Source organism: Tachysurus vachellii, chromosome 17 (genome assembly GCF_030014155.1).
Source record: "Tachysurus vachellii isolate PV-2020 chromosome 17, HZAU_Pvac_v1, whole genome shotgun sequence".
NCBI lineage: Eukaryota > Metazoa > Chordata > Actinopteri > Siluriformes > Bagridae > Tachysurus > Tachysurus vachellii.
In genome coordinates, this window is record NC_083476.1 from 12,578,139 (window position 1) to 12,594,046 (window position 15,908).

Below are 15,908 nucleotides of genomic sequence, written 5' to 3' on the forward strand. Positions count from 1 at the left end.
GAAGCATGCTTATGTGTGTTATTGGAGCAGCTGTTGGGGAAACCTGTTCTAAATGAAGACTAAGTGCTGGAGATAAATAAGTTACGATCTGTATAACTGTTTAAAACAAGTTTTTATTAAGTTTCATAAATAGCATAACATCTTAATTTTAGAAAACATAATAGTGGCGCTGAATATAGTAGCATGTATACTAAAATTCAGAACAATACAAAGAAAATTTGCATATCCTTTGCACGAGGATGACACAAAAATCCTGACTATGGCAATACAGTACAATTCTGGCTCCTTAGAGGACATTGCTCCTTCTTCTGGCTTCACTCTGGGTGTCACGCTCACCTCTGACTCTGTCTTGAGCTCTTCTTCCCCGGATGTTATAGAATGCACAGAACTACAATACCCATCATCCCTAGCACATCACATCACATACCCATGCCTAAGCCACATGCATCTCTAATCACGTACACATTTCTCACCTAATTAGCTTCACCTTTTGGCATCACTGTTTAGTTGTGGATTCTGTGTCTCATTGTCTATCTTGTCGTAATTGTATGCCACTTAGTCCTCATTGTGTTCATGCCACTGGCAGGTTGAGCTAGTTCTGGTTTGTATTGTTTCATGATCATCATCTGTGTTATCATGTGCTTTGTTTTAATAAACACTAATCAGCATTTGCATCTGCCTCCAATACCTATTCCTGACAGACGGGAATTAGTTTTAATTGAATAACATGGATTTACTGTAATTTGGGATTAATGCAAAGTTTTTTTTAACACACTGTTGCAATTCCTCTTTGCACTACTGCATTAATAATTTTGAAAGAACTTTCTTGAACTCTTCTCCCTGCACTACATTTAAATACTGGTTACTTAACACACCATTACATACCTCATTCAGTCTTTGGCACCAGTTACCCATCAGCCCCTGCACCATCCTCTCCCCTGTCCCCCCACCTCACAGGATGACCCATTTCATCCCACTTCACTCTAATCATCCCTGATACATCTGTGCATTTACCCGGGGTCATTTAGCATGAGATTAAAGCCAAGATCTCATGTCTTAACCCTGATATTAACCACAGAATGGGAAAGCTGAGAGGAAAGCTGAGAGAGTGTGTGTGTGTGTGTGTGTGTGTGTGTGTGTGTGTGTGTGTGTGTGTGTGTGTGTGTGTGTGTGTGTGTGTGTGTGTGTGTGTGTGTGTGTGAGAGTGTGTGTGTGTGTGTGTGTGAGTGTGTGTGTGTGTGTGTGTGTGTGTGTGTGTGTGTGTGTGTGTGTGTGTGTGTGTGTGTGTGAGAAAGAGAGAGGGACAGCATTTTTTGTGTGTTCTGAGATGATGAAATCAATCATTTACTTTGAAATATTAGTGAAGTATGTTTTTTTAAGTGTGCATAACATAGAACTGCACAAATATGACTTAAAAATGATAATGATAATTATCAAGTTAAATTTAGAATAAAAAAATTCTCATAATTTTAATGAACAAAAACAGGCTTTTCTCCTCACACCTTATAAATCCGTGTTCCAATGAAAATAAATGAAAAACAATAAAATCCTTTTTTGATTAACTGAAAGAGCTCAAACTTTTCACAAAAAAAATAAATAAATATAAAAATAGACAAATAATAAATCAATAACAAATTCAGTAAATATTTATAAATATGTTGAAATTTAATATTGTATAATGCATAATGAATAAAATGTGAAATGTGTGTAGGCTATTTAATAGAAAGCACTAATGTGTGCACACATTATACCTACAGTACTGTGTGCACACCTGACTGATTATTTCTGTTCATATAATGCCATGTTTAAAATGTTATTATAAATTTAGTCTCTGTTTGCTGTTATAATAGCCTCCAATCTTCTGGAAAGGCTTTCCACTAGATGTTGGTGTTTGGCTATAGGGATTTGTGCTCATTCATCGACAAGAGCATCCAGTGACATCAGGGACTGATGCTGGGTGAGCAGGTCTGGTTTGTAGTCTGTGTTCCAGTTCATCCCAAAAGTGTTCAGTGTTGTTGAGGTCAGGGCTCTGTGCAGGACACTCGAGTTCCTCCACTCCAATCTCAGCAGACCATGTCTTCATTGAGCTAGCTTTGTGCACCGGGGAATTCTCATGCTGAAACAATTTCAGGAATTATAGCACCAGAAATTACATTTCTATTATATTTTTTGTCTTTTAAAATATAATGTAAACAGTGATAGTGAATATGGTGCATTAACATCAGAGCTTGTTATAATACTGTTATTGTTGTCTGAATTTTGTCTGAAGATTTGTTTGTTTTTAATTATTTGTCTGTATTGATTCACTCTCATTATCTTTCTCTATAAACATAATTTAAATTCTTCAGTTTCTTTGAGTTATTGTGTGTGCTTGCAATGTGAATCTAGGTCACATTGATTATGATGACGATGTTGGTGGTGTTCGGTTCTCAGGGGTCTACTGGAGGTCCTGCAGCTGGACTTTGACGCACGTGAGCAGGATGACCCAGCACAGATCCAGACAATCACGTGGCATCTGGAACGGCCTGGAAATCCGATCCGGGATGAGGGAACGATGAGGATTTACATGATGCGGAGAGACTATGTGGGCATTGCAGCACTCATGATGGTGAGCTCTCAGTGTGTGCAAGTGAAAAGAGAGAGAGAGAGCGAGAGAGAGAGAGAGAGAGAGAGAGAGAGAGAGAGAGAGATAGATAGAATATGTGCATGCATTAGTTTATGTTTCTTCACTGTATTGCAATATGCACAAAGTGCATATTGTACTTTCAATTTGTACTTTCAATGTAACTGCAATAAAGAACAACGATGTGTGTTTTTTTTTTTCATTTTGAACTTCTGAAAAGATGCCTGGAGCTATAAAAGTACAATAACCCACATCAATGATTCATAGGTCTCAGTGAAGCATGCATTTGTATCTGTGTGTGTGTGTGTGTGTGTGTGTGTGTGTGTGTGTGTGTGTGTGTGTGTGTGTGTGTGTGTGCGTGTGTGTGTGTGCGTGTGTGTTTGATCTGCCTGTGTAAGTTCAGGTCAGATGATTCTATAATTAAATAGACTAGACTAAAACTTTTGTTGCTGAAGACTAGCAATAGAGCAGCTTGACTCTTTTTCTCAGCAAACAGCTTGAAGTCTTTAAATTACGCTGTGCATCTGGTGTGTGGCATGTGGAGGTAGCTGGTGGACAGCTGGCAGATCAAGGAGTTAAATGTAGGCTTGAACCTAATCCGTATATACCACTGTCTACCTACGCCTTAACCTGTGTAACAAGTATTTCAATACAATGAGTGTTCATGTCACACTGCAACACAATGTACGTGTTCTAAACATGCCTGAAAAGTGACTTTAATGTACTGTAGTAATATATCTGATATTTCATTATATATGGAATATAAAGAACATTATAAAGTTTTAATAATTTGAAGTAAAGATCCTACTGAAAAAAATAATAATAAAAGAAAACTTTGAAAAATTGTTAAGTGTCCATAATTGTTCCTGATGGTCCCAATCTTCATAATAAAGAATTATCTATGTGCTTCAAAAACTGGATTATTATGATATATTATGATTATAATATAAAATTATTATGTGCGAATTAAGTATGTGGACACCTTCGTATTAAACTAACTTTCCAAATATTAAGGTGGTTAACTACTGCTGCTTTAATAAACTCCTCTGGGAAGGTTTTCCAGTAGACATGTGGGGCCATAACATTTTAGGAAATTATGTACTTACAAGTTTGCGGTAAGAGTTTTGGAATGACCCTCATGCAGGTGTTAGAGTCACTTTTTTATGGTTAGTAGATATCTTTGCTCATGTAATGAAGTAAAATAATCTGGTCATGCAGTGACATCATTTCACTTCATAAGATTATGTGAATAATGTATGAATATAAAAATATCATATAGGCTTTTAATTACAACTTAATAGTGAACATTGTCATACAGACCTTTTTGTTAATACACCTGACAAAAAGAAGAATGAATAAAGAGAAGCGAATTGATGGAAAGAGGAGACGTTGACCAAATATGGATAGTGAGGCACATGGAACAACTGTGTGGAATAATTGACAAAAATAGTGAATAGGAAGTAAAGTGATGAAGAAAAAGTGACAGAGAAAATATATGATGGTGATACAGTGTAGAAAGAGTCAGTGATACATTTTTTCACATAAGAAAAGAAGTCCAGCTGAGAGGGTGGGATCAGAGAGGTGGCTATTGGTACTAGTGGCAGGACAGCGCTGTGACATCCCTTTAAACATGCTCATGGCTTCAGGCTCCTAATTCTATTTATTCATAAAGCATTTCCAGCAACAGACATGGTTAAAAAGAATTTTTATAGGAATCTGGATAACAAAAACAATAAAGAGAATGCTGCAAGGATGATAAATATTTTTGTATTTGCACATGTTCCCTGAAAAAAACTGATAACGATCCTCTGTGTTCGTTTTTGTGGCTGAATCTGAATCTAAATCTGAGTTTGAGTTTGCAAGAGCATGAATATAAACACTGTGAGGCTGTAGTAGAATTTTCCTGTTTGGAGTGATGAGAATTAATGTCCCTGACAACCTCTTTAGTCCCATTTAGCCATTTATAAGCATTCGTCTTCTTTAAGACAAAGGAAAAAAAGCTTAAAACTCAGTGTATTACTGGTGTATTTTATGTAGTTATGTAGAATAAAGCATGAAAAAATCTTGACCCTGTCAGTCCATACTGCCACTAAAGCAATTTGTATGTGTAGAAATGTGTGCACATGCACAATATATACATCTAATCTAGAAGGAAGAATCAAGTAAGACGATGCTGTATATGCCATGTTAAAAATGTTATGTTTAACCAGACTGGAGAAGTTGCTGTTTCAGTAGATCATCTGGTCTGCATATTTTGATTTGGCACAGGTTTTTTATGCCAAACCCTCCCATTTTATCTGGGCTTGGAACTGGCACTGACAGATAGCTCTTCAGTGAATGGATTAGCTCCCTACCCAGGAATCAAACCAGGGTCATGCCAATAAGAGCACAGGATCCTGTCGCTGAACCACCAGGATAGCAAAGACTAGCTTATACTGAACCAATAAATGACCTTCCTGTGATTGAGGAGGGGCTTCCTTTGATAAACCACATGTTTCCTATGGCTAAGCATGGACATTTCTGTCCAGTCAGTGGCTTTTTCTTGTCATAACATACTTAGATAATATATATTCTTCCACCCAACCTGGGGCTTCACACTATTATTAATCTTTTGTTAATACAAATTAATTTATGTGTTTATTTCCCAGAACTCAGACATCCTCAACACAGCGGTGCTGAACGGTAAGATGGTGTCTGTGCCGGTGAAGGTGTTGGGAGTGGAGACAGACGGCTCCGTCAGTGACATTACTAACTCGACTCGCTGCTCATCCACAGACGAAGACACTCTTAAGGTCCTACATCACTGCTGCCCACTGCTCTGGCAATTACACTCTCCACCACGCGCCACTTGTTACCGGCCGAACACTCACACTCAGTGACATCTCCATTACACCTGGCAGCCCAGAGAACACAGAGAGTAGGATAAGTGACAAGACCTGCTGCTGCCCGGCTGCTTTTTACAGATTAGAGAGCTGAAAATCTCATGCCAGTCCTTTAAGAGAGAGAGAGAGAGAGAGAGAGAGAGAGAGAGAGAGAGAGAGAGAGAGAGAGAGAGACCTAGAGACTGACACAGTGTGTAGCTGAGTTTTATCACCCCTGAATACATGCTCACTGTCTTTTGTGCATTTATTACCAAGAGCTGAGACCTTTATCCAGTTATTATTGGATCATTCTTCTGAGCTGCTCTTTAGCTGAGGGTTTAAAGTGATTTACAGGGTCAGGGCTAAAGATGGATCTATTCTTCACCCTCACAGATCAATTCAGCTTCAATGACGAAACAAAAAAACACAGAGTCAGTGATAGAGGTCAATCGACCAGGGATGATAACTCGACTGTACTATTAAAACACACACATGCTGTCCAGTAGGAAGAGAGTGATGATTTTTTAACAAGTATTTTGACTGGATAGAGACATAGTATGCTGACTTGTTTGAGAATTTGACATTCCCTGAAGCATGGAGCTGAGAATGTGAGCTAACTGCAGTCATACATTTCCAAAATGAGACACTGCAGCCATACAGAGCTATTCTCACATTATTACAGTACCTTTCACTGATACATTAGCATAAAACTGTCGCACTCTTTGTTGGCTGTGATGAGTTTCAGGCTACATTTTTGGCTACGCCTTTATTGGTGTGATTTCAGAATATTAACACAATTTACACCTATCTTCAAAGCATAATAGTCAGTTTAATGAAGAAAATTTTGGCATTTCAGTATCAATTTTTAAATTTGTTTTATTTCTGCCTCAAGAGATATTCAAGAAAAAAAAGACACTTTTTTGTAGCTGAGACACTTTGGATATATGACATTTTGTTTTTCACTGAAGCTGCTATAATGATATAATATCTCATGCAAAGGCTAACATAATAATAATTAATAATAAATAATCCACAGTTAAGGCCAAAGATGGGGGGCACGGTGGCTTAGTGGTTAGCACGTTCGCCTCACACCTCCAGGGTTGGGGGTTCGATTCCCGCCTCCACCTTGTGTGTGTGGAGTTTGCATGTTCTCCCCGTGCCTCGGGGGTTTCCTCCGGGTACTCCGGTTTCCTCCCCCGGTCCAAAGACATGCATGGTAGGTTGATTGGCATCTCTGGAAAATTGTCCGTAGTGTGTGATTGTGTGAGTGAATGAGAGAGTGTGTGTGCCCTGTGATGGGTTGGCACTCCGTCCAGGGTGTATCCTGCCTTGATGCCCGATGACGCCTGAGATAGGCACAGGCTCCCCGTGACCCGAGGTAGTTCGGATAAGCGGTAGAAAATGAATGAATGAATGAATGAATAAGGCCAAAGATTTACACACACCTATGCAAAACACATTCAAACTCAATTTCTCTCATCAAATTTTGTTGCCATTTCCTTTATGAAGTCAATTTAATTGAAGTCTATTAAATTCATTTTCAAGTTCTACTTTTATTTACTATATCATATTTTCAATTGTTAATTGCTTGAACTTAAACTCAGACTCAAGCATTTTGGGCATTTTTGCCTTCGACAAACTTCTAACAACACTTAACTGGAATTTTTGTTCATTCCTTTTAACAAAGCTGTCAGCTTTTGTACTCAGACAGACTTTTTCAGTTCAGTCCACAGATTTTCTGCAGGATTCAGGTCAGGGATTTGCGATGTCCAGTCCAAAGATTTCACATTGTTGTTATTCGATGCCATTTTGTTATAACGTATGCTTAGGGTCATCATCCAACTTTCATCTTCCTTTTCAAAATCTGTAGATAAACCTTCTTCATCATGATGGCATCTCGTGAATGCATCAATCCCCTTTCCAGCAAAACACACAAACAACATTATGCTGCCACCCCCATGCTATACAGATGAGGTGGTGTCCCTCTGATGAAAAGCTTCAGTCCTTTTCCTGTGTACATAGTGCTGTCATGTTGCATTTTGGATTTGTCTGACCAGAAAACACATGCATTATGTATATATATATATATATATATATATATATATATATATATATATATATATATATATATATATATATATATATATACAGTAGCGCACTCGGTACAATGGGGCATGGAAGAATATGCGTGAGGTGGCTTTATATTTACTTTAAGGTAACGGTGCAATTTCAGTGCAGCCGAAACATCAGTGGCAAAGTGGAAACAAACTTTTCCCTCCTTTTTCAGGTTGATAGGGTCTCTTGTGCAGGGATCCAGGGTCCCAACCTACTGTATGTAGCATAAGAGTGGACAGTAATAGCACGGTGAAGCGGTCCTTTCCAGGAGTTTAGCATAGGCTCAGCCGGCAATCTGGGGTTTTGGGCCAGCTGGAAGTTTCTGTAAAAGAATATCAGAGAGATACCGTCCGTTAGTACCATTAGGCACACCCCCTTACCTCTCTCTAGCTGCTGAGCCTGGCTCTCCCTTGTGTTGCACAGCCAAAGGGTGAGTGCCACAGCGGCACTCCTGATTGCCCCTCCGCTTTTCGGCGGGAAATCTGCCGCCCCGCCTTGCACGCTGATCCAGCAGCGCTGACTTTGGTGCTGAATCCTTTATAGCGCTTTGTCAGCGGCGCTGTCCATGGTTCTGAACCGCCGCCTATTCCTTCTGGGTCCTTTCGGGGGCGAGGAGCGGTATTTTGGCTGCATTTATATATATTATATAAAAAAATAAAAAACAAACAAACAAACAAATATATATATAATTTTTTCATTCTGTAATTTACATGCACACACAGGTGTCTGAGGGGTGTGACTATGTCTTTTTGAACGGAAAGGAGACAAGAGGAAGGGTGAGGATGATGCTAAACTTCACTTACAGCTACCTGAGCACCCAGCTGGAGGTGAGTGTATGGATGCCTCGCCTTCCACTGCAGATCGACATGGCTGATTCTGAGCTCAGCCAGATCAAAGGATGGAGGGTCCAAGTTTCCACAGCCAGCCAGAGGTAAGACAACACTCAGACCATTCATTCAATTTGTTTTATCCGAACTATTCTCGGGTCACGGGGAGCCTGTGCCTATCTCAGGCATCATCAGGCATCAAGGCAGGATACACCCTGGACGGAGTGCCAACCCATCAGAGGGCACACACACTCTCATTCACTCACACAATCACACACTACAGACAATTTTTCAGAGATGCCAATCAACCGACCATGCATGTCTTTGGACCGGGGGAGGAAACCGGAGTACCCGGAGGAAACCCCCGAGAACATGCAAACTCCACACACACAAGGCGGAGGCTGGAATCGAACCCCCAACCCTGGAGGTGTGAGGCAAACGTGCTAACCACTAAGCCACCGTGCCCCTCAACACTCAGACCAAATGTTTCCTAATACTAAGCTACAGTCTCAGACACATTAGATAACTGCAATCATTTCATGTTGTGTGCATTTTTTTTGCAGTTTTCTGTAATAAAGTACTCATTAGGATTTGAGAGTGAGTTAATATGCAATAATAAGCAATAATAATATGGCTTTCATTTTGTTCCTTTAATTTAATCTAAATTTAATTCAATACCATTTTGTTTGGTTTGTGGCTATAATATTGATTAATATAAAAAAGAAACCTATAATAAAAGACAAAACTGCAGGGGCTCAAAAACATTTGATTGGCAGGATTTATTTAAGTTCTTAATTTCATTATTGCAAATGTAATTAATTTGCTGTCATGATAAACTATTCAGAGACACATACAGATTTTCACTTTTCAAAATGACAAGCATGTGCCAGTAAAAAAAAAGTTTAGATATATTCTTATTGAACGCTTTTTATCTCTTGTATTTTTGGCTTTTTATTATCATGGTATAATGTCAAATGGCTTTCTGACATAAAGTCAGTGTTCTATAAATTAGTATCCTTTACAAAATTTAAGCACTTGAAGAATTTAATTTTAAACGAGAGTCCATCATTGTTGCTTGATTTACTTACTGAATAAACACAAACTTCAAAAAAGAAAGAAAAGTGTGTAGGTACAAAAGGTCTGCAGGAAAAGTTAATTATAATTCATTAATTCTCTTCCTGTATCTTTAAGACCGAGTTGGGATAGTGAAGAAGATGATGAGAAGAAGGTAAGAGGATGCATAGTGCAGTATCAGCACAGCCAAATACAAGTACTCACAGCCTTCACTGCAGAGGTGTCCAACTCAAGCGCTTCCTCTCCTGAGCACTTCCTGGGTCCTGAGTGGCTGGTGGATGTGACTTGGCTGGTCCGGTACTCTCTGAAGGTTGGGAACACAAGCATTGCTCAGCTGCACAGAAAAACTGTCCTCAGTGGCAGAGCACCTGGAGTCACCACTGTCCAGGTCCAACACTCACTAATTTGCTTCTTTTATTCATTTACTTGTGGCACATCACTGAAATAAAGCTCTTAATTGAGCTTTATTAAGTATAATAATCAAATATACTTACATAATGTAATGAGTCTGTCTGTGTTTCTGTCCTGTTTCTGTCTGCTGTCTTTCCCGGTTGTTAATTGTTTGCTCCGCCCACTCTTTTGTTCCCATGGACATTAATTGTACTCCTTCATCCCCTCAGGTGTGTTGTCTTGTCTCTAATTAGTTCTGCTGTGTGATTGGTTCTTGTCTCTTATTTATACTCTGTTTGTTCACTTCCCTGGTGTTGGTCGTTGCCTCATGTTGGAAGTTGGTGTGCCTGTTCCTGTGTCCTGTTAGCCCTGTTTGCTGCCTTGTTCTGTCTGCCTGTCTGTTCATCTGTTTCTTGTGTTTTGGACTATTAAACTTCAAATCTGCATTTGGATCCTCACTCGCCTTTGTCCTGCATCGTGACAGAACGACCAACCAAATGGATCCAGCAGAGATTTTGTTTCGTTTATGTCAGGGGGATTCCCCACTAGAGGAATATGTAGAGGTGTTCTTGGACTTGTCCAATCAGGTGGATTTTGGGGAGAGGGTCCTCAAGGACCTGTTCCGGCATGGTTTAGAGGACGGGCTGCGCTACCTAGTGCCATTGGGCCGAGAGGTGGGGCCTTTCACGGACCTGGCCAACGTAGCGTTGCTCCTGGGCGGGTCCTCCCTAACCGTGCACAGGACAGAGTCGGACACCGGCCCTAAATATTTTTTGGGGGGGGGCAGTAGGCGTCGGGGTCCGTGGGCTGCGGAGCCAGGCCAGCCACGGACGCCCGAGGCCCCTACAGTACCTCGGTCCGACCCAGACCTGTGCACACCAGTGACCGAACCCGTCCACATGGGTGCCAGACCGGAAAGCTCGGGCGAGGCCCGGGGGAACCGGCTGATCGCCAAGCTGGCGGACACCCCGATGGCGTCGGTCCGGGCGGCCGGCATCCATACGGCACCGGCTGGAGCACCGAAGGCACCTGAAGCGCCCGAACCTGCTGAAGCACCCGAACCCGCCGAAGCGCCCGAACCCGCCGAAGCGCCCGAACCCGCCGAAGCGCCCGAACCCGCCGAAACGCCCGAACCTGCTGAAACGCCCGAGCTTGCTGAAGCACATGAACCTGTTGAGGTTCCCGAACCTGCTGAAACGCCTGAACCTGCTGAAACGCCCGAACCTGCTGAAGCACTTGAACCCGCTGAAGCACATGAACCCGCCAAAGCGCCCGAACCCGCCGAAACGTCCGAACCTGCTGAAACGCCCGAGCTTGCTGAAGCACATGAACCTGTTGAGGTTCCCGAACCTGCTGAAACGCCTGAACCTGCTGAAACGCCTGAACCTGCTGAAACACCCGAACCTGCTGAAGCACATGAACCCGCCGAAGCGCCCGAACCCGCCGAAGCGCCCGAACCCGCCGAAGCGCCCGAACCCGCCGAAGCACCCGAACCTGCTGAAACGCCCGAACCTGCTGAACCCGCTGAAATACGGGATCCGACCGGGCCGACCGGGTCGACGGAACCAACCAGGTCGACAGAACCAGCCGAACCGACCGGGTCGATGGGACCGACCGGGTCAACCGAGCCAGCCGGACCGACCGGGTCAATGGAACCGACCGGGTCAACAGAACCAGCCGGGTCTACCAGGTCGACAGAACCAGCCGAACCGACCGGGTCGACGGAACCAGTGGTCCCCAGCTTTGTCTCCCTGTCTCTGTCAGTCTCTCCCTTTCCTGTCCATCTTTACAGGTTCAAAGCGCCTCCAGCACCACCCTGGCCGCCAACGCCGTTATGGTCGCTGGCTCTGCCTGCGGCGCCACCCTGGTCTCCGGTCCTGCTCTGGTCGCTGACTCTGCCTGCGGCGCCACCCTGGTCTCCGGTCCTGCTCTGGTCGCTGACCCTGCCTGCGGCGCCACCCTGGTTTCCGGCTCCGCCCTGGCCTCCTGCTCTGCCGGCTCCGCCCTGGCCTCCTGCTCTGCCGGCTCCGCCCTGGCCTCCTGCTCTGCCGGCTCCGCCCTGGCCTCCTGCTCTGCCGGCTCCGCCCTGGCCTCCTGCTCTGCCGGCTCCGCCCTGGCCTCCAGCTTCGCCGGCTCCGCCCTGGCCTCCAGCTTCGCCGGCTCTGCCCTGGCCTCCAGCTTCGCCGGCTCCATACAACAGCACTGTTGAGATTTAAATACTGAATGTTTCATATAAAATCATTTCTATATTAAGCCATTCTCAGGGAGTCTCTAACGTCAGTAATTTTAAATAAAAGCAACAACTGATGTGCCATACAACTGATCTAAATGTTAACGGGCTTGCTTACACTTGCTTACATGTGGTGCTGGGATTTAAACACACCCTTCAGATATTATGTTTGTATTTCCTTTTACACAGGTGATGTCCCCCTTGTCGGACTCTGTCCTGGGGAAGAGGAAGGTGCAAGTGCTGGATGATAAAGTGAGCATCACAGATCTCAGTGTGCAGCTGGTGTCAAACCTCTCTCTGTCATTTCAGCCCAGTCCGGGCAGCAACAGGGCCATCGCAGCCATGGTCACCACTCAGGACACCATGCACAACCCCAAACAGGTCATCATCAAGTGCCAGAGAAATAGGCTGTTGTTTTACTTTCTGCATATTAAACAGAACACTTTGGGAATGCAATAATATTCATGGTCTAATTCAAGCTATTATACAAAAGGTTTATTGCATTTGATTAGGTTTGTTCCTTCAGATGACAGCCAGTTTAGCATCTGTGTATTTTCATTTGCACAACCCAATCAATATTGGGCTATTAGCTCTCAGCAAGGGGCTGCATTCACTAAGCTGGTGGTGTACCTCCACAGGCTATGCATAATATTGGGCAGTGGGTGATGGCCTGTGGTGGTGATTATTCAACCAGCAGATATAGATGTTTGCTTGATAGCTTGTTACTCTGATTACTCTTCGTGCTGTCCTTTGGAGCTAAGATGGTGTTTATTGTACATAAATTTTGACCCTGAGGGTTAAGTGGAGCTCAGTGCTTTCATCCAGGCTCAGCTTATTAGTAAACATGTTTAAAGAGTAACTCTCTTCAGACATAAAATTAAACAAAACTTGACATTGTCCAGAACCTTGTAACCTTGTAACCTTGTACCTTGTATTAGTTTATGTGTTGTATTGCAGGAGGCAGTTGTTGCATGTTGGCTGCACTTCAGTGATGGCTCCTGGGCTCATCTCAACTTGTTTGATCCCAGCAGCTATAAGCTCACAGTCTCCTCACTGGATAACAGTGTGGTGTCTGTAAGAAAAGTCCCAGGTCATGTCATGGTGGCCGAGTCAGAGGGATGGGGCATGCTGATCAGAGCTGAGCTTGCCATCTGTGAAGCCTGTCAGAAGTCCAGACGCAAGAGCAAGCTTATTGTTGGTGCTGGCAACGTGACAGTCAAATTCTTTTCCTCTGAGAATAGAAGGACTCAAACCGAAGCCAAATTGATCCTGACCCCCTTTCAAGGTCTCATCAGGAGGGACATAAACACTGCAATACAAGAGGGCACCATAAGAGATATCTCTGCAACATCAGCCAAGTCCAGGCTGCAAGAGGCGATAGGAGGGGATCTCTCCACCATCAGGGTGATCAGCAACATCAACGGTATGACTGCTACAAAGCCTGACACTGAAAATGGTCTTACTACAGTCAATCCAGTTAAAATGTTGACTACGATTTCAGACTTACCACTTGAACCCAAACAGGAAGTGCCTAAACATGAGCAAGATTTAGTGTGGACATTTGGCATCTTTACACATGTTGAGATCTGCATTTACCTGTTCCTAGGACTCTCCTGCTTGGCAATTATTATCTTCCTGATTAACTGTTACACTCCGAATGTGAGGTTGCATGGTAGGAAATCACCTGTGCAGTGCCAATGTCCAAATGAGCACACACATCACTGGGTGCGCCTGGGCATGGCTGCAGAACAATCTGATGCCATACCAACTGAAACCACAGTCAACCACCATGAAAAGGTGCCATGTACAACGGAAGAAAGTCCAAAACCTGCTATGCAGAACTCCACAGAAAGGATTGCAACCTTGGGTAGAAAGTGCAACACTCTGCCTGTGAGAACCAATCCTGTGACACTCAAATCAGCTGGTCCACTTGCAAAGCCAACAAGGGATGAACCACTGCACTCCCCAACTAGCAAGAGGAACCAGGTTCAGTTTACAACCTTCACCACTCTTGACATCAAGCACTTGGCAGCACTCAAGAGAAATTGGTTGGAAGTTAGCTGGACCAACCAAGGAGCAAATCCAGCAGCTAATCAGGGAGAACAGGCCAATGTCAACAGAACAGCCAGTCAAAGCGTAGAGCGCCCTGAGCCTGAAGGTCTTTCTGAAATTCCTTGGCCAGTGGTAAAAGCAGTGGTACAGGGAAAATGAACATACATACTGTACAATATCTTTTGAATATATTTGTCCACAATCAAAAACTTATTTTAAAGATTCTGCTGTAATTCAACCAAAAGTCATATGTTATCTACAAAGGTTGCTTCATTAGCTTTGCACTGGAGCTACGATACCAATGTAGCCAAAACCCCTTTATCTATTATGTTGTTATGATGTTATGATGATTGTTGCACTTTACATTACATTTGTGCAATTAAAACTTTACACTGATTACTTCATTCAAACGGTTATGATTTTACACCATTATATTTCTGTTATATTATCATGATATTACACTGTCATGTACTACAAACTAGGCATGACTGGTTAACTCTATTCTCATGCTAACTTTAGCTATAAGTAGTCTGTGGAATTTTGGCCATGAAATGATGTACACGGTCAGCAACAATAGGCTGTGAGATTCAAATGTTTATTGATTGGTATTAATGGGTACAAATTGTGCAAAGAAAACATTTTCCACACCATATTAAAAAGTCTGGCTAGATTTGGTTGGATGTTTTGTCTTTGTACTGATCTGTCTGTAGTGATTGAAATGAAATGCTCGGATCAGACCGACTGGCACTAACAATCATTCAAATAAATAAATAAATAAATAAATAAATAAATAAATACCTTACAAATACCTGATTTCCTAAGTGTGCACTCGTATATGTGGGGTGTGGCTGTGTTCAGAATCACCAAATAACAAAAATGAACTACCATACAGTGGTAATCAATTAAACTATTCCTAATTAACCCTAAATAAAGATCAGCTGTTTCTGTTGGATTTTTTCATCCACCTGCTGAAGCCATGATCTTGCAAAGCATGCATGAAACCCATCGAGAGGGGTATAATTGTTTTGCCCCAAAACATAAGAAATACCCTAAAACACAGTAAAAGACAATCAAGAAACAGAGAAAACAGAACACCACATCACTACATCACTCTGTAACATGACCAACATCACCAAGTACAGGACGTCCATCCAAAATTCATGCAATTCACAGTCACAAATTTATAATGCCAAGACCTTCAACAGCAGCATTAAAGAAGCTGCAGGAATATCTGACAAGTACTGATTAATCTATGTATATGACAAGAATCTCTTGTCATATACATATTCATACTCTCATATTCTTCATGTCCAGGCTATGGGGTAAGACTGCTAGTGTCACAACCTGGGACGGAGGGAGACAGACCTGTACGCAGGATAGCTTCAAATGAAAGGGGTTTAATAAACAATAAAGACAACGCAGTAAAATACGATAACTAAAACAATACAAATGACGACACTTAACATTGACTATATTTAACTAATGATTCCCCCTGCCATCGGCAACGCGGCTCACTTAAATACATAAGACAATGATACACAATTAGGAACAGGTGTGGAGACAGGGAGGAGTGAACGAAGGCGGGGCAGACACGTGACAACAACAACAACAATAGCACATGGCCAAAAAGTTCAGGCTGATCCCTGGCAGCTAGACAGAAGACCTTTTTCACAAAAATCATCCAAGCTCAACTTACCCCAAATTGCTCAATTGTTCAATTACCCCTAATGCTCAAT

The 15,908-nt window shown here is 42.6% G+C and overlaps 1 protein-coding gene across 1 annotated transcript in view; it reads left to right on the forward strand.

The window, feature by feature from the left end:
• si:dkey-1d7.3 (transmembrane protein 132D) overlaps positions 1-14,331 on the forward strand; it is a 41,177-nt gene extending 26,846 nt beyond the window's left edge. The window contains exons 4-9 of the mRNA XM_060891580.1: positions 2,434-2,608; positions 5,272-5,415; positions 8,322-8,530; positions 9,618-9,888; positions 12,310-12,501; positions 13,078-14,331. Of these exons, the coding sequence (XP_060747563.1) occupies positions 2,434-2,608; positions 5,272-5,415; positions 8,322-8,530; positions 9,618-9,888; positions 12,310-12,501; positions 13,078-14,331 (2,245 nt within the window). The remainder of the gene's footprint in view (positions 1-2,433; positions 2,609-5,271; positions 5,416-8,321; positions 8,531-9,617; positions 9,889-12,309; positions 12,502-13,077) is intronic.
• Positions 14,332-15,908: the final 1,577 nt, after the last annotated feature.